This window comes from Eulemur rufifrons, chromosome 5, assembly GCF_041146395.1.
Source record: "Eulemur rufifrons isolate Redbay chromosome 5, OSU_ERuf_1, whole genome shotgun sequence".
NCBI lineage: Eukaryota > Metazoa > Chordata > Mammalia > Primates > Lemuridae > Eulemur > Eulemur rufifrons.
In genome coordinates this window covers 39,887,604-39,913,059 of record NC_090987.1, presented here as the reverse complement: position 1 = coordinate 39,913,059, position 25,456 = coordinate 39,887,604, and the positions used below count along the sequence as shown (strand labels likewise).

The following is a 25,456-nucleotide window of genomic DNA, read 5'->3' as shown; positions in this document are numbered from 1 at the left end:
TTATGGTCGTGGTTTTGCTGGTTTCTTCTACACATGTCAAAACTTATCAAATAGTACATTTTTAATATGTGCAGTATTTTGCATGTAAATTACACCTCAATCAGGGTGGATTTTTTGGAAAGTATCAAGTTAAAAATTATCTATGAATAATACTCTTAACCTTTAGCCCTTGATGTTGGCCAAAATGACTTCTCATGCATAATTCTTTGCAGAGAAGGCCTCATCCCCTTCTCTTCTGGTGATAAGGCATGGGGTAGGCAAATGCTTTGATTATCATCATAGCTGTAGTCCTAGTATTTAGCATGTGTGTAGCAATAATACTTCATACTTAGAAGTTATATGCGTCTAAAATTCACTAAATAAAAACGTGTAAAAATGTGATTTCCCAATCAGCTTTAAGAGGTAACAGCTGTGAAGCACTGCATATAACAAGAACATGTATTTCTTTCAAATACACAGAAGAAAATCAAGGAATAACTTAGCAAGGCCTACCCTGCAAGAGGTTCTGAGAACAATGACCCAGCCAGTGATTCAGAATCTAACGTATGCCCAAGAGTCATCAGCCTCAAAATGCTGAGCAATGCAAACTCAAAATGGCTAAAGAAAAGGCTTGCCTCTGGTGGAGAAGCTGCATGTAAATTGGGCTCCAGAAGGAAAGTAATTTAACTTATGCAAACACGACGGAACTAAAAACAGAGATTGAAGAGAGCTGCTATAACTCACACCAAATATTTAGTAGCTGTGATTTTCATTTTTATTGCGGAGTTCGATTCACAAAAACAACAATATTTATTTAACATCTGTTATGTGTCAACAGTGTGGTAGTCATCCTGTCATCTTTAAGGCTGTTAAGCATTAAAATAAATTATAGGAAGCAATGAAATCTCCTTTCCAAGAAATCTTTATCATTTGGATACAGAATATATCTCTACAGAATGAAATATACGTAGATCTTCCAGGATACCAAGAAATGGATAAGATTATCAGCTAAGGTGCCTCCTTGTCTGTGACTTATTATTTTTAAGCTTTCATGGCCATAATGCCTTACATAAAACATTAATTAACGGGACACCATGCCATTTCTCGCAGGCCTCGCTCAGTAATTCCCCATGAACGATGTAGAGGACATGTTGAGTGTCTAGTTAACTGGGTTGAATAAGGTCTCAATAAATGCGAAAAAAGGTATTTGGAAGTTCTTTCCTACAACTGAAATACCACGATCATCCAATCATTAAACATACAGTCAGTGAGTTCCTGCTGTGTCCTAGGAGTGTGCGATGGTGAACAAACCAGACATGTGGTCCCTGGCTACGTAGAGTCTATGGGGAGAGAATAGATCCAAAAATAAATATACAATTACACATTGTAATAAGTTGAAAAGATCTGTGTATACCAGGTAGGTGGCAGAGAAAGCTGAACGTGTTGCCTGGCTGTGATTTTAATTCTCTCCAGAAACAAGAAAGGCATTGCTCCACTGCCTCCTCATTGTAGCAGCTTTTTTTGTGTCTTGAAATTAGCAGTAATTATGCGCCCTTGACATTTCTGTGCTCTGAGTACAGCAACCTGCCTAGCAAGCATGGCCTGCCTCTCCCTGAGCAGAACGACTGAGGAATTGGCAGGCAGGCCTGACTGACGTGCACCGTGCACGGAGCCAGAGCCCGTCGCCAGCTGCTTCAGGCTGGAGGGCCGTGCTCCTGGGTGTGCGGCACGGGAAAGCCTGCTGAGCTGCGTCAGTCTTTTGAGTCACGCTTACACGGATAGGTCAACCACAGTGATTTAAGGGAGGTTCTGCACAGAGCTGGGGAAGAGAAAGGAGAGTTTTGCTACAACAGAGGCAGAATTCTGAGTTCATTTCCAGGTTCCTTTCTTGTTCCTCTGGAACCCCTGGGCCCCCTGGAGCCACATAACACTGCGTGTTTGGGGGGAACAGTCCTGCCACTAGCTCAGAAAGGCTGAGCCCTGTGAATTCTCCTGTCACGCTCCTGAGAAATCCCAAGCTCCTTTTGAGATAAGTGGCTCAATGAGACGGATGAGTGATATGCAAGAAGAATCACTGTTGTACCATTTTATGTTTTTGTCATGTTGTCGTTGTGCTGGTTAAGGTTCATCTTTGATGTTAAAATACTAACGCAAACTGAGGATGTGATAAAAAGGCCTTTCAATATGAAATGGGCAAGAGGTATAATGTAAAGAAATGCTTCCAGAATGGATTTCCATAAAATGTGACAAGACTTTCTCAGTGCTATTCTTTAAAATCTCTGCTGATATCTGAACAAATACCAGATGTTAAAGCATTTCCGTGGTATCCCATAGAGGGCTGGGTGCAGAGACATGCATTAATGTCCTATTAACACAAAATAGCTACTAAAATATAATATCTGCACACAGATGCTCACTAAATGCCCATGGCATTAGTAATGACTAATTTATGTGAAGTGTGTGGCCCCCTTTTGACATCAGATAATTTAGTAGACCGTCACTTAGAGATCTTGCACTCTTTCTTGGTTGAGATTATATAAAAATGACCCAAAAAAAGTCACTCTGGAATTTCATTAAATCTTGTATAAAGAGCAAAACCACCAGCTGTGAGGTTTAGAATCTCATCTTCCACTCTTCCTGGGCAGCTATGAGTGAAATGGTAGGTCAAAGTTCACTTTTCATAAATATTTAAATAATGTCACAATTAGCAATGCTATTCTGCATAATTATTTAAATGTACTACATATTATAAAACAAAAATCTATAAAAAATGATGTGTCAGTTTAATTATCTTGGGAAATACAATGGAAATGGAACATAGTTTGACATTAGATGTTTTGGTAGTTCACCTGGTGTCACCAGCAATCAGCCAGAAAGTTTCATATTGATTTTAAATGAACTGTTACAATTAACAAAGCTTTGATATCTGAGATTCAGCTGAAGGAATTCATTTTGCAAAGCATTTAAAACTATCAGGCATAGGAATTTCTGAAAAGATGTGAAGCTCTGACAATAAAACAGCAAGAAATAAATGAAGGCTAAAAACGAGAAAACAATCTCTCAGTGCACAAGGTGTTCTATTATTTTAATGACCAGTCCGTAGATATTTTGGCTGAAGATACAGAAAGAAAAACAAGGAAATATGTTTCTCTCAAAAACTATCACTTTATTTTTGTGCCATAGTTTTCATTCGTTTAAAATAAGATGATAGAGAAGATAACTATGGTGATAAAAGCAATTTAGTAAGCAAAGGAAATCAGTCTGTGTCTCTAAAATCTTTGTATGAGAGTCCATCGGTGTGGTTGGCAGATGTTTTGCAAACACTTAGGGAATCTGCCATGAACTTCAAAGAGAAGACCCAGACAGCTTTTTGTTTTTGTCCAGAAATCTGGGGAAACAAAGGGAAATTAAACCCACAGCCTTTATTACCCTAGTTTAGCCCCATGTTCTTTCCCTACAGTCCCCCGATCCACTGCTGGGACTTGGGCTCACCCACTGAATGATACTTACATTCCTTAGGAAATGTCATCCGTCAGCCCAGTTTGAAGGCTTTAAAAAAGACTTATCACTATGCAACTAATGTTGGCACTCAGAGCCCTGCTGTGTTGTACATTGGACAGCTGCTTCTACAGAGTTTGGTGCTCAGCAGATGAAAAATTAGTGGCAGCAGAAGCTATTATATAAACTGCCTTGTGACAAAAGACCTCAACTGTGGCTATATCACCTGGGAGCTGATGCCTGGACTCCACCCCCAGGGATTCGGATTTTCATTGGTCTGGGAGTGGCCGGGACATCAGGATCTTTCTTTTCCTTTTCAAATATTAGACCATTAAATATGAAATGTCTGATTTCAGATCAAATGTGTAGTTTGCTGTATTCCAAACAAGAAGCAGTACAATTAATCAAAGTATGAGCTTAATCTATCACCACAGTTTTGCCATCTTAATAGTAGCTTGTTTATGCCATCAGTGAGGAAGCCTAGGGAGTGAGTGGCAATGAAATCTGGAAAGGTGTTTTCCACAGCTTGCTGAGAATTAAATATTTTTCATTGCAAGAAGTGGTCCAAAGCCGGAAGAAGTGGTAGTCAGTTGGTGCAAGGTCTGGTGAATATGGTGGATGACAGAGAGTTTCCAAGTCCGGCCTCTGTAGTTTGAGCAGTGTTTGTGCTACCTGTGGTCGAGCATTGTCTTGCAAGACGATTAGCCTGTCTCTGTTGACCAATCTCAGCTGCTTAATCACAAGCATCCTCATCATTTCATCCAACTGGTTGCAGTAGACATCCGCTGTAATCAACTGACCAAGTTTCAAGTGGATAATACCAGCACTGGACCACCAAACAGACACCATTAGCTTTTTTTGATGAATATTTGGTTTTGGACTGTGTTTCGGCACTTCATCTTTATCCAACCATTGTGCCAAATGCTTGCAATTGTCAAGAAGAATCCATTTTTCATCACAATGAAATAACAATACAGTGTAGAAATGGTTCACCTTTATGTCATGGCAGCAAAGAAAGACAAGCTTCGAGGTGATTTCTCTTCTGATGCTCATTTAATTCATGCGGAACCCATCTATCCAGCTTCTTTACCTTGCCCATTTGTTTCAAATGGTCCAATATTGTTGGCATAGTAACGTCAAACCTTGCTGCTAATTCACACATAGGTTGAGATGGATTCGCTTCCACTACAGCTTTCAGCTCATCATTATCCCCCTTGGTCTCAGGTCACCCACGTGGCTCATTTTCAAGATTAAAATCATCAGAATATAACTTCTCAAACCATCGGCACACTGTACATGCATTAGCAACATCCTTCCCAAACACTTCATTGATATTTTCAGCTGTCTGTGCAGCATTTGTGCCATGATGGAACTCATATTCAAAAATAACCTGAATTTTTTACTTATCCATGGTTTCACAAAAATTGCTCCAAAAATTTTTTTGAGAGATAATCCCAAGCCAAAATGTGCGTTTGAAAGATTAAGGATATATCTTCACAATAAAACTAAAACAAGAAGTGTCAAAGTGAAATGTCAGAGATATCAACTGTCAAACTTAAGTACTTAAGAAAATTGGACATTTCATACATAATAACCTAAATCATTATACATTCACAGGAGGTTGCAAAGTTTTCCCTAATGGTTACATCTCACATAACCATAGTACAATATTAAAACCAGGAAATTGACATTACTACAATGTGTGTGTATAACTCTCTGCCATTGTATCACATGTGTGGATTCATATAACTGCCAGTGCAATTAAGACACAGAACTACTCCATCACCACGAAGATCTCCCTTTATGGTATCACCTACCCAGCTTGTCCCCAACATCCGTAACCCCTGAAAAACATTAATCTGTTCTCCATCTCTACAATTTTGTCATATCAAGAATGTTATATAAATGGAGTCATACAGTATGTACCCTTTTGAGACTTGCTTTTTCACCCAGTAAAATGTACTGGAGATGCATCTAATTTGTGTATATCAATAGTTCATTCCTTTTTGTTGCCGGTATAGATATCCCACAGCTTGGGGCTATTACAAATAAAGCTGCCAGGAACATTTGTGTAAAAGTTCTTGTGTGAAAACATAAGTTTTCATTTTTCTGGCATCAATGCCGGGAGTGCAATTGCTGTATCATATGTTAAGTATATGTTTAGTTTTTTCAGAAACTGCCAAACTGTTTGCCAGAGTGGCTGTACCATTTTACATTTCCACCAACTATGTATGAGAGATCCAATTTCTCCTCATTCTTGCCAACATTTGAGATTATCACTTTGTTTTATTTTAGCCATTCTGGAGGTGTGTGGTGAAATTTCATTGTGGTTTAGTTTACATTTCCATCATAACTAGTGATGTTGAACATCTTTTTATGTGCTTATTTGCCATCTGTATATCCTTGCCAGTGAAATATCTACTTAATGACTTTTGCCCATTTTCTAATTAGTTTTGGGCATGAGCCAGAGAGATGGAGAGGGTGGTGGTACATCAAAAAGTTCCTTGAAGGTGCGGCAGCTCACACCTGAAATTCTAGCACTTTGGGAGTCCGAGGTCGGGGGATCATTTGAGGCCAGCAGTTCAAGAACAGTCTGGGCAATAGAGAGACCCTATCAAAAAATAAGAAAAATTAGGCGGGTGTGGTGGTGTGCGCCTATAGTCTCAGCTACTGGGGAGACTGAGGCAGGAGGATCGCTTGAGCCCAGGAGATTGAAGTTGCAGTGAGCTATGACAATGTCACTGCACTGTAACCCTGGCAACAAATAGAGACCCTTTCTCCAAAAAAAAAAAAAAAAGTCCTTGAGTGTTTTCTAATATGCAGCCAAGTTTGGGGAGCACTGCTTTATGATAACATCTCTATGTAGATATACTCTAAACTTAAGCCTTTGCACCTGTGCTAATATTAAAATTAGGCCTGGATGGACACTGGCTAACTAAATACGCCTGCAGTCCAAGGGATAGAGAGAGAACTGGGGGCATGACCTCGGGTTGTTAGCATACACCCACCACGGGGCTGGCAGAGTGTCTGAGACCTGCAGACAATAATTCTGGAAATGTGGTTCAAATGCCTTCTGCTTCAGAACCAGGGCACGTGTATGTGTGTGTGCACCTGTGCACATGTGTAAAAAATGGTGTGATTCCCAGGTCCCAACCCCCAGGCCTAGTAAATCAGAACTTTTGATCATGGGGCCTGGAAATCTGCATACATAGACCAGGTAATTTCCATGCTCTCAAAAATTTGAGACCTGCATTGCTCGAGGAAGACTGGGGACCCAACTCAACACTTCAGGACATAGGTGGATGCCCTCCTATTAAGAAATTGGTTGAAAGAGGATTTGCCTTGAGCCAGTTTGGGGCATAGAAACTTTCGTTCTACTTCAGAGATGTGGGCAGCAGAGAGGGGGTAGGATAGCATGTCATGGGCTTTTGTAAACTGCCAAGCTGGGCTTCCGGAAGCAATGCTTACATGAAGCAGCATGCCTCTGTGTTGAGAAAGACTGATTTGTAGTGATCAATATGGAAATAATAACTAACATTTATGGAGCACTAATTAGTACTGGGCTTTTCCCACATACTAGTCCCTGAAATTTTTTTTTTTTTTTTTTTTTTTTGAGACAGAGTCTTGCTCTGTTGCCCCCACTCGAGTACAGAGGTGTCATCATAGCTCACTGCAACCTACAACTCCTCGGCTCAAGCCATCCTCCTGCCTCAGCCTCCCGAGTACCTGGGACCACAGGCACACACCACCACACCCAGCTAATTTTTCTATTTTTTGTAGAGATAGGGTCTTACTCTTGTTCAGGCTGGTCTCGAACTCCTGGCCTGAAGCAATCCTCCCACCTCAGCCACCCAGAGTGCCAGGATTACAGGTGTGAGCCACCGTGCTCAGCAGTCCTTTAATTCTTATAACAACTTAGAGAGAGGCTATCATACTCTCCACTTTGTAGATGAGGAAACTGAGGTTCAGAGAGGCCTGATCATTTGCCCAAAGATCATAGAGCTGGCAGATGGCAGCTCTCTTGGAATCCTCTTTATTTCTGTCCTTGGTTGTCCCAAACTCCCATTTCTATTACTTTTTTAGAAGGCCTACTTAAACCTCATTAAAAAAAAAGAAATGATAAGAATTTATAAATATGTTTACATAGCCCCGAATAGCCTGACTGATCACCATTGGTGTGACTGAAGCAATTGCGGTGGGAACGTTGTATTTCTGAGTATTTCTCTGGGGTCGTGCTGCAGCCTGAACTGTGCACGCCAGGCTGGGTCTGGACGTGAGAGTGAAGCTTCTAGAAGGAGCACGGAAGGGTAAGCCACTGTACAGTGCCGACGATGATTTCCATCCCGCTACTCAGGAACCGTAATTATGGGCAGAATGAGCCACACCCTTAAATACACACGTGTGGCCCCCGTGTCCTTTTACACAGCCACTGTTAAATGGCTCATCCGGGTGAAAGCCCTTTTGTTTTCCAGCTTCTGTGCTGAATCATCTTGGACGCTTGCCTCGGTTCTCGGTGTGGCTTTGACATAATTGATATTTTCATAACACACGCTGCCTTGTTGTTCATAACTCCTGGCTATGTGCCAGTTTGTGTGTTTGAGCCTCAGGTAAGTTGAGAGCTGTGGACATATGGGTAGGATGAAATGGTTTCCTCCGTTCCTTCCGAAATTCTGATCCTAGGCCTTCCTCCAGGGCTCCTGGGCTTCAGGGTTTCCATAGAAATCAGAGCTCGAGGCAAATTGAAGGTGGAGAGCAGCAAGAGGGAGGCGAAGTCAAGGAGAGACTGGGGTGATGTGAACCCAGTTGGCCAGGGTGTCACAGAAACCACGCCTGTCACTCAGACACACAGGACTCTGTAGGGGGGCCACGTGGAACCACCGCATCTTGAAATTGTCATCACAGGAGGAAGGGAGAGGAGTTCACCTGCTGGTGGCTGCGTCTCTGACTCTCACAAGTCAAAGCTGGTCCTCTGGGGACTCAGCTCTCCCTCAGTTTGGGCTTGTCCCTTGGCCCTCCAGCAGCTGCAGGGCAGCCACCTTCTCTGTCCCAGCCAGACCACAAGGTGCTTCCTCTGTGTCTGCAGGTGGTGAGAAGAGCTAGTGCCCTGTGGTAGGCTGGGCTGCAAAGGCCCTGCGTAAGGTGGGCATTGTAGCAGCCATGCCTGAGCCCAGCTCTCTGCCCTCCCCCAGGGGAGACGGCATCTGCAGGTGGTGGCAGAGAGGAGGTGACGGTGGGAAGGCGGGGCTCCCCACCACTGAGCAGGCAGCCAGGGGCCCAGCAGGCAGCAAGGCCAAGCAAATCTGGAAGGCACAAAACTCAGGTCCAATACAGCACACTTGCCAATTCTGATGTGTAATAATATTTGAGTATCAGTCATAGTTCTTGTTTGCAAGCCACAGGAACATACTTTAGCTTTCTTAAGCCAAAAAGGAATTTGTTGGGGATATATTTAAGAGCTTTTGGAAACTGAAGAATGGGCTTATAGCATAAGCAGTGAGACCCGCTGACTGGGCAGCAGGAACAGTGGCCTGAACATCACTGTCACGGGTAGGACCTGTCCTCTACTAAGGCCCAATATCACTGCCTCCTTGTGAGACACCCCCCATCGGGCATGCCTCCAAAGTAGTGCAGGGGCTTTGATGCTTGTTATGGGTTTAACTGTGCCTCCCCCCAAATTTACGTGTTGAAGTCCTAACCTCCAGGACCTCAGAGTGTGCCCTCATAAGGAGAGGTAATCTTACAGAGGTAATCAGATTAAAGTAAGGTCATTAGGATAGGCTCTAATCCAATCTGGCTTGTGTCCTTATAAGAAGGGGAAATTTAGACACAGAGACACACACAGAGAGAAGACAATGTGAAGAGGCATCAGGAGAAGACAGACATCTACATGAGAAGGAGAGAGGCCTGGAACAGACCGTTGCCTCACAGCCCTTGGAAGGAACCATTCTGCTGACACCTTGGTCTTGGACTTTGGGCCTCCAGAACTGTGAGACCAATAATTTGTGTTGTTGGAGCCCCCCAGTTTGTGGTACTTTTTCATGGCAGTCCCAGCAAACTTATACAATTCTGGAGAGCCAAGGAAAAAAAAAAAAAGAAAGAAAGAAAAGAAAAGAAAATCCTGGCCAGTTTATTGAGCTTTTTGCACACTGTAAAGCACCTTGATGTATATTATGTCACGTGGTGGGGCTGTCTTCGTGGGCAGGAGACCTGTGCAGTTACACAGGGCTCTGATCTCAGGGCACCCAGCACTTGGAGGAGCCCCGGAGGAAGGCTTAGTGCTCTGCTGTTACCATGCCAAAATTATTCATAATTTTTTAGTAAAGGGCCCCACATTTTCATTTTCATTTTGCACTGGGCCCCCCACACATTAGGTAGCAGATCTTGTCACCTGATTATCCCAGGAACCCAGGGAAGTAAACAAAGACATTAACATTATTTGTGTTTACTAATGATGAAATCAAAGCTAGAGATGTTAAGCAACTTGATCGAGGTCAACAGAACTACCCAGAGCTGGATCAAGAGCTGATATCTCTGATGCAATGACTTCTGTGTCCGATTTTGAGATTCTGCAATTCTAGAACCTATTTAGAAAGTGAGAAAATTTGGAGGTAAACTTTACACAGCCACTTTGCTTTTGCTCAGTTATCCTGGCTGAAGTTCAACACCTGAAAATAGGCTCAGAGTCTTCTGGATGGTCAAGGGGTTCCTCTACCAGCCTCGACTGGCAGTATTGTCTCTGTCGCAGGTCCTCTCTAGTCTGCTTTGATTAGTGTTTCTACTAGACGTCCTATCTCTGGAAAAGCAGGGTTCTTGCCTGCCTCAGCCCCAGGTCAACCTTGCTTGGGTTCAGATACAAACTGCTGACCTCACCCCACTGAATCTGTGCCATTGGCCAAGGTCCTTGAGAAAAAACTTTAGGATTCAATCAATTAACCTCCTCCTAGGTTCTAGATATTCAGCCTCTTGTCTTTGCTGGAATAAACCAACCCTTCCAGTTTGTCTGTTATGGAGTTTCACCATCTCTCCCAATCTCCTTCTGTCCTCTCTCTTCTCCCTGTGTCCTCGCTTTACTGATACTCTTCCATCAGGCCAAATGTCCCTGCCCGTTGACTTTCCTTTGATTTTCCTACCTTTTCCCCAGCCTCTGTTCCCCCACAGTTTTCCAGTAGCCTCTCAGTTCTTCACGGCTCTGCCCCCAGCATCACCAACATGTCCTATCACCAGTGTCCTAAAGAAACATTTATCAAAGTTGTGTTTCATTTACTCTTGGGTCCCACTCAACTAGGTCATTTTCCAAATCCCCAAAAATTTTTGGAAGAGGTAAAAGGAGATTTTAGAATTCAAATTTATTTATTTATTTATTTTTACCATAGTATGCACCATTGGAGGGTAAGGTATGTTGTAATTATATTTTGTTATTGCTTATTTAATCTCTGAGGTAGACATAAGTTGTTTGCACTTATGTCTTTCCTGGGATGCAACTTCTCCCCAATTCTGTGTGGGTCTGGTGGGGCAGTGGGGCTGCCTTGCTGCCTCCCCACATGACCTAGGCCAGCCAATCAGAGTATCCTATCCCCCTAGTGATTGGATCAGAAATTGCTGTGTGACACAAGCAGCACCAATCAGAATCATCCTTGACAAAGGGTATATATAAAGGCTGGAGAGAGAATGTCTCTCTTCCTCTACCAAGGGGCAAGCATATAGACCAAGGCTAAAAGACAATTAAAAACTAAAAGAGGTTGGGGGGTGGGTTCTAGACTGAAAGACTACAACTTGACAAGATGGCTAGTGGTGGTTACTGGCTCACAGAGTCAATGCAGATTGAACTGGCCAGCAGCCACTCAGGTGGTGGTAGAGAAAACTCTGGTCTAGTAAGTAGAGCTTTTGAATACCCAGTGATGGTTGAAATGGGAGCGAGTACTACTCTAAAGAAGCTGTTCTTTTTTTTTAATGTATGGGGATTTCTGGGTTGTTACAATCTTGGGAAGTGCTTTTGGCACTGGGAGGCAGGAATGTGCAGGACAATTCTACAAGATGAAGAATTCTCCCGCTATCTGCACTCCCACTGCAGAAGAGAGAAAGCCCAACTTGTAGAGAGAAGCAGAATTCTGGTGTTACTGAGTGAACCCATGTAACCTAGCCCTGCCGATACCTGAGAGCCACCCTCAAGGTGTATCTTTTCCATTTAATGCTGTTGGAGTTGGATTTGGCTACTTGCAATAAAAAGAGAACTAACAATTTCACATATGGAAGGAGTAACAAGTGCTCTGATCTTCTGCAATTGCCTCCTACAAATCTTTAGTTATCTTCACATTAAATTAGCCTTTCATGTTAAACTAGGTGAGCCTTCCATCTACCCACCAAATCTGACCATGTCATTTCCTTCCCTTCCCTTCCCTCCTTTCCCCTCCCCTCCTCTCCTCTTCCCTTCATCTCAGCCTTCCAAAGTACAGATATTACAGGTGTAAGCCAACATGCCCAGCCTCACCTGCCTAAATTTCTTATTGGCTTCTCCCTGCCTAGAGGTTCCAGAGCAAGGCATAGAAAGTCCCCATGCCTGGGGTACATTTCCAACTTATCTCTTCCAGACTCAGATTAATCATCAAATGCCTCATGGAAAGCCTTCTGTGAACACCCTGTTAGACTAATGTCCCTCTTCTGTGCTCCCAAAGCACACAACATATACCTCTATCTTATGACCATTTTATATTAAATCATCTGTTAGTGTGTCTGTCTTACACACTAGACTAGAAGATTCCCAGATTCAGGAGTTGTATCTTTCTTCTTTCCTTTTTAGTTGACAGGTTATGTAATAATTGTATGCATTTACAGATACAAAATGATATTTCGGTATGTATGTGTACTGTGTAATGATCAAACATTTATCATCTGTTTGTATTGTGAACATTTAAAATCCTCCTCTTTTAGCTTTTGGAAAATACAATAAATTATAGTTAACCATATTCACTCTACAGTGCTGCAGAACACTACAACTCATTCCTCCTATTTAGCTGTAATTTTGTATCCATTAACCAACCTTTCCCCATCCTCCCCTCCCCCAACCCTTCCCAGCCTCTAATACCCATAATTCTACTCTCTACTTCCATGAGCTCGAATTTTTTTTACCTCCTACATATCAGTAAGAACATGTAGTATTGATCATTCTATGCCTGATTTATTTTATTTAACATAATATCCTCTAGGCTCATTCATGTTGCTGCAAATGACAGGATTTCATTCTTTTTTATAGCTGAGTAGTATTTTATTGTGTATATATACCACATGTTCATGACCATTCATCTGTTGATGGACACTTAGGTTGACACCGTGTCATGGCTATTGTGAATAGTGCTGCAATATACATGGGAGTGCAGGTATCCCTTTGATACACTGATTTCCTTTCCTTTGGATAATACCCATTAATAGGATTACTGGATTGTATGGAAGATCTTTTTTTAGTTTTTTGAGAAGTCTCCATAGTAGCCAGTTTACATTCCCCCCAATGTGTGTAAGAGTTCCCTTTTCTCCCCATTTTCATGAGCATCTGTTATTTTTTTGTCTTTTTGGTAATAGCTATACTAACTGGGGGGAGATGATATCTCATTGTGGTTTTTATTTGCATTTCCCTGGTGATTAGTGATATTGAGCATTTTTTCATATATTTTTTGGCCATTTGTATGTCTTCTTTTGAGAAATGTCTATCCAGATCCTTTGCCCACTTTTAAATCTGATTATTTGTGTTTTTGCTGTTGAATCATTTGAGTTCCTTGTATATTCTGGATATTCATCTCGGGGATTGTATCTTATTCAACTTTGTCTTCCACAGCACCTAGCATGTAATGGCTATAATACATCATTCTTTGAACCACTAGTGTACCTATGATTATTGTAAGGCCCTTGTACGAAAAAAAAAAAACTCTTTAAAGACAAATAATTTTTTAAATGGCTTGAATTACTTAGTTGAACAAAGAAAAGTGATAGAATTGCTACCTCATGACTAGAGGAATGAAAGCATTTTTATTTACACAAGTCCATTTGAGTTCCCCAGGCAAGCATGACACTTCCCCAGGGAGACAAACAACACTCTTTCATCAGAGGTGAGGAGCCAGTCCACTAGAGTTGGTTTCCTTTTTGGAATGGTGAAGGAAATAAGATTGCTCTGAGCCTAGGGAGCTGTTGTGCATTGGCCTGGTTTTGGGAATGGAGAAACTTGTCCCTGTGGTATCTGAGCATCCAGCTCCCTATCTGTGGATATAAACAGCATTCGCATTTTCTCTTTAGTGTCTCACAGTATACCCTTGTTTTTACTGTTTTTGTCTCAGAGGAGATGGCAGGGTGAAGAGAGTGAGGCGAAGTGAAGAAATGTGTATTTTTAGCCATGACACAGCCAAATGTTCTGAGTCTTCTTCTTTTATAACCACATTTAAAAATAAATGTCAAGAGTTAGGAATTAAGTGATTTCTAAGTGTCCACATCCTCCTTTCCTCCTTAATGTGGGCCTGTCTTCTTCTGACCTGGTTACCCCTGTGTGGTATTTCTTTAAACTCCAGATATATAAATTATTTACTGATGGAATGCATAGCATTTCTTAAGATATCCCATGCTTTTGTTGTTAAGGTCACAATATGAACCTTTATCCTAAGTTTAATAATACAACTGTTCATATACAAAGTTAGAAGCATGATTTACCATGAAAATTATGCATTCAGTTGTGTTTTCACTCGTTTATTCATTCTCAAACATCCTAAGGGTAAGAAGTCAGGCCAATGTACACAAAGATAAATAGACACTCTGCTTTCTGGGAGTTACCATCTAGACAACTCTCACAGAATGGTCTGAAGTTTGCTGACATTAGAATCACCTGAAGTTCTTGGCAAAATGCAGATGCCTGGGCTGCACTCTAGTTTTGTTGAATTAGATAATACACGAGATCATATATTTTCATGTCTTCCAAATGCCTTCTAAATAAGGAATATGACTACTTTCAGGAAGAATTAATGCCATGAAATTCATAAGGCTTTGTGTGTGTGTGTGTGTACACCCTCAGTCAGGTCTCTAGAAGGTACTAGGTTTTACTTTAACAACGAGGACTTAACCACTGTGGCAATGAACCCCATGTTCAAACCTCACTCTTACCCTTATTGGCTGCGTGGCCTTGGATATCCAACTTCTTTGTTTCATTTTCACATCTGTAAACTTTGAGAAAAGCTTACCTCACAGAGTTAATTTGAGAATTAAATGAAACATTTATAAGGTCTTAAGCCAGCACCAGGCATGGAGTGATGGCAGACAGCAGACATTCTGGAACTAAGGACACTCTTCAAAAACGAGATATTTTTCCCCATGATAAGCTATTTTTTTAGACCCCAGATATGTGAAATCACAGGAATCAAACCATTAACTCCCTTCTCCCACTGCTCTGCACTCTGTGGTTTAGAATGATTTAAAAAGATTTTTTTTTCAATTAACAACTTTACTGAGATATAATTTATTGACTGTAAAAGTCATTATTTAAAGTATAAAATTCAATGGATTTTCAGTATGTTTACAAAATTATGCAACCATCACCACTATCTAATTTTAGAATATTTTCAAGATGAGTTTTTAGTATGTGTGTGTGTGTGTATGTGTGTGTGTGTGTGTTCTCATTAGGGTAAGGGAGCTCGTCCACTAGAATTTAAAAAAAAATATATACAATATTATATACATGGTAGTGGATATTAGTATTTCTTCCTTAACACACCTTGGAAGACTACAGGTACTTTCTTTAACATGTTATTTTCATCTTTCTAATTCCTCTCCTGGAATTGTCTTCAAAAATTTTATTCACATTACTTTAAATATTTTCAATTGCAGTAGATCTTCTTTTGAAGATAGATGTGAAAGGTATCAAAAACAGTGATTAGCTTCCATGACTAATGGGGCTATTTTGGAGGTCAAAACTGGTTAATGCTATTTTGGAGATCAAAAAAAATCAAGGATTGGCTATAAGTTAGCAAGACAGGTGACCTAGCAAACTCTGAAAGTGTAAAGAATGAACAAATGAATAAAAACATCAGTGAATATCAATTTATAAGGGGTAAGTTTATTATAATCATTTAGGATGATGACGTTAAGTCAATCCAGGAATTAAATGAATTCTGACAAACTTTGCACCAAGGTCTCCTATGACACTTATATTGTACTATGAAGGTGTAATTTGGCTACATGTCTCATCAGCAATGAGCTTCTCTAGGGTAGGGCCTTGTAGTATTTGTCTAAATATTGCCAGCACTTACCACTGTTCCTGACACAGGGGAAGCACTCAGTGAGTGTTCCATGAAAAACTGGAGTGTCAGCCTCATCAGCTGTAAGCTGCCCATGCACTTGCACAGGTAATATTAAATACCTGTGTGAATTACCTATATTGACAGAAAACTTAGTCAGTGGATACTTCTGTTCCTATATTTATTTGTCAACAGTATCATCTTGAAATATCCAGCTGAAAGAAAATCTGTGCAATTAAATAACCATATGCATCATATGGAGATGATTAATTTACACCGTTTCTAATATAAACAGTACATGTTTGCTATTATTAATGCAGGCTGAGAGAGAAGTGCAGATTTTCTTCAGAATGTATAAAAAATATAAAACAAAAATGTCTACATTGTAGGGTTCTTTATTTGGCTTTCAATTGTTTCTGTTTTAATAAACCATTCATATGATTTTAACACTGTCTGCAGGGTTGGACAAGGAAATAGATATTTGGTATGAAGATTTTTAAAATGCACTGCTATGATCTGCTTGTATAACATTGTATAACATGTTTTGAAATCAGCCCGTTTACCTTTGCAAGGAGAGACACATTGCTAATATAAAATAATTCCTTCTTCATAAGTCACATGTGTTTTGCTCTGTGGTTACATTAGCAATCTAGGTATTCCAACCCAGAACTCTGTGCCACTGAATTCCGCTGCAGTAACTTAAGGAACCATTTGAAGAATAAGTTTTCTGTCAATGAAGGTAATTTGTACAGGTATTACCTGTGCAAGTGCATAGGCAGCTTAGAGCTGATGAGGCTGACACTCTGGTTTTTCATGGTTCACTCACTGAGTGCTTCCACTGTGTCAGGAACAAGGGTAAGTGTGGAAATATTTAGACAAATACTACAAGGCCCCTGTCCTTGAGAAAGGTCATTGCGGATGAGACATGTAGCCAGATACATGTTCATAGTACACTTTAAGATTTGGAAACAAATCCACCTGAGATTCACATATGTGGTTAGGTGAACCGAAAGGTGTATTCTTCCTCCTCCTGCAGTCAGGAGAGAAACCTAAAATTAGAGAGAAGATGTGCCATTTGCCCTCCATTTAAGTAGGAAAAGATTAATATCTTAGCATGATAAGGCCAGGATTGTTAGTAAAAAACAAGGTAAAGTCACATAAATAGGAGGTAAATAAATTTCTTGTTTAGATAAAAAATGAGGAATCCAGATAGAAAAATTAATCACAGCGCCAAGATATGTTTGGTTTTAGATACTCCAGGAGAAAACCCACCACTGCGCTGACTGGAACCTTTTGACAGCTCTCTCCCTCTGCCCTCATCCACAGGACCCGAGCACACATCCGATTTCCTCCCCAGGGACTCAGCACACCCAGATCTTGAAACTAGAGACACCCTTTCCCTCTACAGAGCAATGGTCAGTGGACAGAGAAGAAAAGTTATGGACATTCACCAGAAGCTGCAAAATGTGCAAGTCATGAGACAACACCAAGGAAGAGGGAAACGTGATTATTTCTGTAAGGAAGAGGGAGGAACAGTTGATCCAAGGAATAGCAATGAAAAGGAAGGACATGGGTTAAAGGGAAGGGAGGCATCAGGGAGAGGGAAGAGAGAGAGAGGATGAGACACCATCTGAAGACCAAGAGAGGACCCGCAAGTCCCACTCAAAGACACACCCCAATCAAGGGCTGGTGCAGGAGAGCCCATTGCTGAGTTACCCAGGGGATGGTTTTCTGTCCCATGTAGACCTCTGTGGTCTCCAGGCAGCCTGAGTGTCCTCTCTGAGACGCGCATCCAACTGGAAAAACAGCCAGGTGGACTCCGATGGCCCCACCACATGTACCCCTCCTTCGAGGCAAGCTAGCGACCCACCTGTGGGCAGGAAAGGAAGCAACCTGCTGTATGGTTTTACATATCAACTCTTGACTTAATTTGCCTTCTAATTAAAAGCAGTTAACTAAATCTTACTTCACCTTCCGTTGAGTAAAAGGGCTGAATTTGATGATAAAGCTAATATGACATAAAAACGTGGTGACATTAATTTCCCTACTCTTCTCCTTCTTAGAATTCCAAACATTTTGGGAACCTGTATTTATTTCCACTGATAGTCTAGATTTACAAAAAGATACACGAAGGCATGATCGTTAGCATGACCAAGAAAATTTAATATAACCAAAGCACACACAATAAGATTTTCTTGATGCTTTATTCTCTAAATGCATTTAAAATGTAATTCCAAAAACTCAAAATATGTTTAGGAAGACAAGGGTAGGGGATATTTGTTGACTGTCTCTCGGACATCCATTTCCTACCTCTCTTCCTAATAGAACTGGAATTTCCCAGCGAGGTGGTTTGGGTGAAATTGGTTTCACAATTCCAGGTGCTGGAGCAGGCGCTGACTGGCTTAATCCAATCAGAATGATCCGCCTCTTGTAGCCACATTGATCCTTTCCAGGATGGGCACCTGTCTGCAATCAGGCCAATCAAAGCCAATGAGATTTAATTAGGGGATTTTCATTAAGCTATTAGAGAAGTGAAGGTTTCCTGCTGGGTGTGACCAGCAAGCATGTAGGTCTGGGAGTTTCCAAAAGCCATTTGGGGACCAGGACAAGAGGGTCTGTTGAGACTAGACCACTAAGCACCCAGGTGGCAGAGCTAAGAGGTGGAGAAGAGAAACTGGGTCCTGGTCACAGTGTTGGAGCCATGGATACAGCCTCATTTGGGGGAACCTACACAAATCAATAAATTTGCTTTTCTGAGCCAGTTTGGGTCAGGTTTTTCTGTTACTTGCAACCCAGACATCTGAACTTGTGAAAAAGCTTACCATGTAAAGGGTAACACACAGGCCTAAAACTTTTTTACTGATCGTTTGGACTTTCGTTTTCATAATGAAATCACATGAAAAACCACAAAATACTGGAAATACCCACAGGGTATGTAGAAAGGAAACTGGTTCTTTCTCCAATTTGCTAACTTTTATCTTATTTTTTCTTTTCCTTTCCCTCTCTCAACTTCCAAAGGAAACACTTGAATAAATCCTATTTGGCTGAAGCCAAGCGCACTGAAACTGCATTAATTTTGCAGGAAGGTGATGAGAATCTCATAATGGCAAGTGTGTGGTGCCCTAGAGCGTCAGTAATCTAGATTTTCCTTCCTTTTGTGGGTAAATACACTATGACCTCTTCAATGCCCATCACTATCTGCCTTTATAATCTGCCATTACCTAGTGAAGAAAACACAGCCTTAATTCCCCACTGCAGGGTAAACCCTGGGCAGGTGTCGATGTCAACTGCAGACGCCACGGCATCATCCATGCGTCCTCTTCCTTCAGATTTTGGGGCCCATTCTGAACCCTTTTAGTTTCATTCACCACAGGGCAAATATTTGTAAACGTCCATTCATCATGATGATGCTAATCTAATTGTTTTGTATCTGATTAGAGCACATTTTGCACATGTCAGGTGTATATCACACGGTGGAGTTACCCCTCTATCCACACCACCCCTGCCTATTATGGGGTAGTTGCGCTGGACCTTGCCTTAAGTGTTCAACAGTTAAATTTATCTAACTATCGGGTACAACGTACACTTTTCTGGTGACGGGCACACTGAAATCCTTGACTTCAGCATAATACAATTCATCCCTGCAACAAAAAACACTCCTACTTCCTAAACTTTTTGAAATAAAACAAAAAGTTAGAGGCGTATAAAGTGTTTAGCACAGTTCCTAGCATTTGGAAATTAAAAAAAACTTTAAAAAATTATTGTTATAGAAACTGCTGTTGTTGCTATTTAGCGTAATCACAGCATCAAATTTGATATTTGTGGGATATACCAGAAGTTTTTAAAAAGCCACGAAGCCAACATACATCTGCTGACATGATCCAAAAAAGAAACAAAAACAAGAAAACAATTAAATTTCCCTAAGTCTGCATAACCAACTGGGAGAGATCCTGAAGCAGAACTAGCCCCACCAAGATCGCTTTCACTTTGCTCACCCCTCCCCCATCTTCAGCTGCAAGGCCCCAAGTACAACTTATTAACAATGCCCATTGTATCATCAATTCCTTGAAATTGTTTTTTTTTTTTTTTTCCCTGTAATAGGGACACGGAGGGCTGTCTTCCCCAGCTACAGGAGGGCAGGTTATATCCTAAGTTTAGTATCGCGCTCTTGGCTTCCCTCACTTATTGACTAAGTTGTTTCGGGGATTTGGCGGTGAATGGCTCCACTGATCCACAATTCAGGCAGCCTGTGAGTGCTGTGCATGTTGTCAGAGTGGCAGCTCCCATTACCACTGGCAGTGTGTGGCCAGGGGCCCCCTTGCTGGCAATGACCTCATGTGGGCCTCAATGGGCACTACAGTCCCTAAGAATGGCTTTAGAGGGCCCTGCCCATCACACACACACATGTAAATATATTAAAGGACACATACACATCCTGCTACTCAGGAGCTGCACTCAATGACAGATCAGTGACCAAGTAACCCTCAACATCCATTCTCATGATAGACGCTATTCAGGCCCCAGGGAACGCTTCTCCTTCTAAAGCTCAACGTCCTAAACACAAAAGACTACAGCCTCCCAATGCCATGGAGGACTGTGACACTGCAGATGTTAGAGACTAACATTATGTTAAATCCAAGAATGCTTAGATTAAAAAATGGTCACCTTGTCAAATCCTTCTCAGACAGCATGAATGCAATGACTCCTGCTTCCCAGGACTGAGAATCACTCACAACTTGTGGTTTCAGATGTACTGGAGAATTAGCATGATTTTCCAACAGTTCCGCAGTTAAGGATGGCAGCAATTCTTACTACTATTAAATTTCTATATATGAATGTTAGAAACACTGTATGCATTTAGATATTGTAAGGGATGGCACAATTCGCAAAATAAATAAAAGTAATTTTTTCCTGTGATAATTTATCACATGGGTCCCATTATAATGCAGGACATAATATTTAGAATTCATAGGTTATTTCTCAACCTGAATGTCACTTTAATTTTTAAAAATAATTCTGTTATCAATGCTTCTGCAAAGTTTCTCCAAGTTGAAATTAATAAACTCCACTCTAAGAACTACGACTCAAGAAAGGTTTGGGCTAATTTGGCATTAAAAATATAATCTTAATTGTAACCATATATTCGTGATTTTACTAAAGGAGAGAAAAATAAATTTATGAAAAACAATGACTTAGGAAGTGTGTGTTTCCATAATGCTACACATCCAGACATCACCAGCCCATCTTCAGAACAGTGAGACCTATACAACGACGATTAAATTCAGTCACCTTTGATATTTTGCTGACCTTTTGTCATATGAAACCACAGCTTTACACTTATTTTTCTGTTTCATTCGTACGAAAGTATAACTGTCAGTGTGAAAACAGAACACATTTTAACAGCTTAATTTATAACTTTTAAATATTTAGGTATATGGCATATGGGTCTCCATGTCTCCTCCTGTCCCATCCCGCAAATGTTGGTGGCGGGCCCGCGCGCGTGGCACCCGGATCCGCGCGGGTTCCCGGGAGCGGTGCGGCAGGTGCCCGGAGGCCCCGCCCCGCCGCCCACCGCCTCAGGGATTGGCTGCCTCTGTCCTGGTGGGCGGCCCCGGGTCGGGATGAAGTTGGGGGTCGCCGGCGGGGGCTGCCCGGGGTTTCAGGCGCTGGTGGCCGAAGCGCGCGCGCCAGCTGCTCTCCAGCCGTGCGGCGCGGGCGGGGTTCTCCGTGCCCTTTTCAAACCCGCTCGCTGTCCCTCTGCGCCCTGCCGCCGCGGCGCTCCCCGGCTTCCCCGCAACTCCTGGGTCCGGCCCTTTTAGGGGAGGGTGGAGAGTCCCGGGCTCCGGGTCTCGCGTGTGTCCGAGCAGCCTGGGCGCGCTGGCCCCGGGCGGCCGGGCGAGGAGGGCAGCGTGGGGACCCGGGCTGGGAGGGGCCGGGGCGGCGCGCGGGGGCTGCAGGAAGCGGAGGCGGCAGCCGCTGGGGGACCGGCACGGCGGGGCTGGAGACACCCGGAAACGGATTCCGCTTCGGTGCCCGCGCGAGCCGGCTGTCTCGGAGGGAGCGAGAGGGGCGGGCGGGCGGCTGCTGAGTAATCCCCGCGGTGGCGGGCGGCGGCGGCCGGGCGCCCACGTCCCCCGCCGCGCTGCAGCCCGGCCGCGGCTCCTCCCTCCGCGTCCCTCCCTCCCCTCCCCCGCCGCCCCGCTCCGCTCGGCTCCGGGCAGGTAGAGCCGGGCTCCGGGCGCGCACGGGGCCGCAGCAGCTGCCTCCCGACCTCGCCTCCGCCCAGCGCAGGGCCTCGCGCGCCCATGGCCGGCTCGGAGCAGCAGCGGCCGCGGCGGCGGGACGACAGAGACTCGGACGCCGCGGAGGCGGCGGCGGCGGCGGCGGCGGCGCCCCTGCAGGACGCGGAGCTGGCCCTGGCCGGCATCAACATGCTACTCAACAATGGCTTTAGGGAGTCGGACCAGCTTTTCAAACAATACAGGTGACCGACGCGCCCCTGCTCGCCCGCCCCGACCGCGCGCGTCTCGTGTCGCGCTCACGCGCTTCAACCTGCGGCTGGCCCCCAGGAGCCCCCTCCCCCTCCCCTTGGTCACTCATTCCCGGTCCCCACGTCGCCTCACCGGGCCTGATATGCAGCCGGCGCTTCTGCGCCTTTGCCACTTCGCCGCTTTCCACCCCCACCCCCGCTCGGTTGTCCTTTCCCTCCCCGGGACCCGCCGCGCGTCCTCCCCGCGCTCCCGCAGTCTCCCCTCACTTTCCCCCCGGCCTCGCCCTCCGAGAGGTGTGCCCAGTGTTTGTCCGCTTCCCTCTCAGCAGTCGCCCTCCAGCCGCCAGGTCCCGAGCCCGTTGGCTTTGGGACCGGATGCGATTTGAGGCTGCAGCGAGCTTGGGAGTTGCGGTGTCGTGACTCTGGCTCGAGTGCTGCCCAGGCAGCCTTTGTGACACGGGGCACACCAGCTGCATCGTGCCTGTTTCTCGAGCCTCGCATTGCTTCGCATCATTGTGCATTCCAGACGCTTTTATTGTTTGAAAACAGATATGCATAATTGCCTTGCCGTGCAGGAATTTGAAAATTTCAGCCCAACTCTGCCTTCTCATCTCTCTGTCTTCTAAAAAGTCAATCCTCAGAATGAGTTCCTGATGCCTTTCAAGCAAGCGTATTTATTAAGAATTTCTCTAACGTAAAGGAAGGAAGAAAATGGAGGGATTTTTTAAGAATATATACGAATGGAAAGAAAAACGTGTGTTCAGTTAATTTTTTACTTGTCTTAAAAGGCGAAAGAACTGAAACCTTTCTTGTGAGTGTGGAAGGAACCTTCATTTCAGGGGGACCTGGAGCATCTGCTTTCCGGTGTAGGAAGCAACTTTGCGGTCTGCCCTTTGTTGACAAGCCATGAGGATGTTGGTTAGCAGCTTTCTTGAACACGTTGAAGGGCCCTATGTTTCACACTTTTGAGACCTGTAGTTTGGTTGAGATGAGAGTACTCAGGTGCAATTGTGATTGAGAGCCACGGTCTGTAAGAAAAGGAGATGAGAGAGAGAGAGAGAGAGAGAGGCTGATGCCTAAAGTTTCAGAGCTCAAAGAATGGTGGTTTCTGCCCAGCCACCTTCCACATTCTTAATGGCAAAGCAAATACCTCACAACTATGAACTTTTCACTATAGCCATTTTACTTTTAAATCAGGGTTTTTTTTTTTTTTTTTGTCTGAAAATGAAAACTTCTTAGCTTTACTCAGAACATTTTATTTTTAAGGCATGCAAGTCTGGTATCAAGCCAGAGTTTTACCAAAGGGTATTGATGGAGAATTTAAAAGATTTGTGTGTGTCATAATTTCTCTCTTGTAGTTTTTTAGCCCTCTGAAAATGTATTTCATGAAAAAAATCTGAATATTTCATACAGTGTGCTATAACTTTTTTAGACTACCAGTTTGGATTGTATGAAAGAGAGAAAGTCATAGAATCAAATATACTCTTTAGTTACTGATCAAAGTACTTGTCTATTTTAATACTTCTTGCTTTGAAATCTTCTGTAGTATTTGCTTTAATAGTCTTTTTTCCCCCCTCTTATAGTGCTTTAGTACACTTAAATACTACCTCATAGTTGCCTTTACATTGGAAGTATGAAATTTTTGTCTTATCCAGACAATTTTATGCACTGTTAATAGAAGGTAGATTATGAGTGACAGAAAAACTCTTTTCACAGCAACAGCAGAGAGATGCACCTTGGAAGGTATTTCTCTGTGGGTGAGTGTGTGGGAGGTGTCTAGGGAAGATTTACCCTGGATAGCAGAGAGCTGTCTGCTTGCATTTTGAAATGGGAACGGAAAATAAAGGAGGAGAAAAAAAATATTGTAGTACCTGTTCTCTGCCAAGCACAGTGCTAGACACGTTCCCTAATATAGTCTCACTGTTATAATGACAACAAGAGAGCGAGGTGTACCTTATCATGACAGTTTTATAAAGAGGGACATGAGACTCAGTTTTTAGCATGGGCCAGGACACAGACATTGTAATTCTAAATCAAGGGTGCTCTTCATTTTACCATTCTGCCTCCCTCACTACATTGATTGTGTTTTGTCATCTGCTCTATTGCCTTATTTTCCAGCAGTGTTAAAAAGCTTTCTTAGAGGTGGTGGGAGGGCAGAAGACAGAGGTGAACAGTGCTAGCACAATTCTATCAGCTTTCCCTGTCTCTGCCCGATTTGTTTGTGATGTGGAAAGTTACTGCATTCTTCCTGCCTCCAAAATGCTTCTGATGTATGGTTTTTGTTTGTTTGTTTTTTGTTTTTGTTTTGACAGGGTCTCACTCTGTCACCCTGGCTAGAGTGCAGTTGTGTCATCGTAGCTCACTCTAACCTCAAACTCCTGAGCTCAAGCGCTCCTCCTGCTTTAGCCTCCCACGTAGCTGGGACTACAGGTGTGCACCACCACACTCGGCCAATTTTTCTATTTTTCGCAGAGACGGGGTCTCGCTGTTGCTCAGGCTGGTCTTGAACTCCTGGCATCAAACCATCCTCCCACCTCAGCTTCCCAAAGTGCTAGGATTATGGGTGTGAGCCACCATGCCCTGCCATGCATGTGAGCCACCCCTTGCATAGAGGGGTAGAGGTAGAGTCACGGACCAGAGGCCAGCAACCAGGGTTCCAATCCTACTTTTGCCAGCTGCTGGCTTTGGTGTCTCAAAATTTGCTTCTTTGCATATAAAACAGAGGAGCAGCCATAATAGTACTCATGTCATGGTGTGGTGGTTGGAATTTAAAGAAATAATCCATGGTCCCTGGCACGGTGTAAGCACTCAGTAAACACTAGTTAGCTTTGTACTTGGTGCCTTCACCACTCGTATTGTGCTCTTGTTGACCAAATAGTTTGCGTACAAGACAAAATGTCCCGTATGCAGGTAGCACTCATATTAATATTTAAAGTTTGCCGCACATACTACACTTGAAAGATTTAAGATCTTGTTATACATGGGGAAACTTCTCTTCCTAGTCCAAAGTTGGGGGGCCTGCTGAAAGCTCAGCAGTGACTTCATGATGTTTGAGGAGCACCTCTGGTTTGGTTTATCTGCAGAATAAGAATAACTAAATTCCCAGCTCTGGCTCCTTTTTTAATGATTATCCATTATCCGGGGAGGCCACCCTTCCCCTGATAGCAAGCCTTCCAGAGTCTTATAATTATAGTTTAACAGTAGAAACATATTTTGTATCTAG

General features: G+C 43.1%; 1 protein-coding gene across 1 annotated transcript in view; it reads left to right on the top strand.

The window, feature by feature from the left end:
* The first annotated feature begins 21,955 nt into the window (after positions 1-21,955).
* The window catches only part of TTC39C (tetratricopeptide repeat domain 39C), a 106,835-nt gene continuing 103,334 nt past the window's right edge, over positions 21,956-25,456 (top strand). The window contains exon 1 of the mRNA XM_069468178.1: positions 21,956-22,227. Within this exon, the coding sequence (XP_069324279.1) occupies positions 22,049-22,227 (179 nt within the window). The 5' untranslated portion in view covers positions 21,956-22,048. The remainder of the gene's footprint in view (positions 22,228-25,456) is intronic.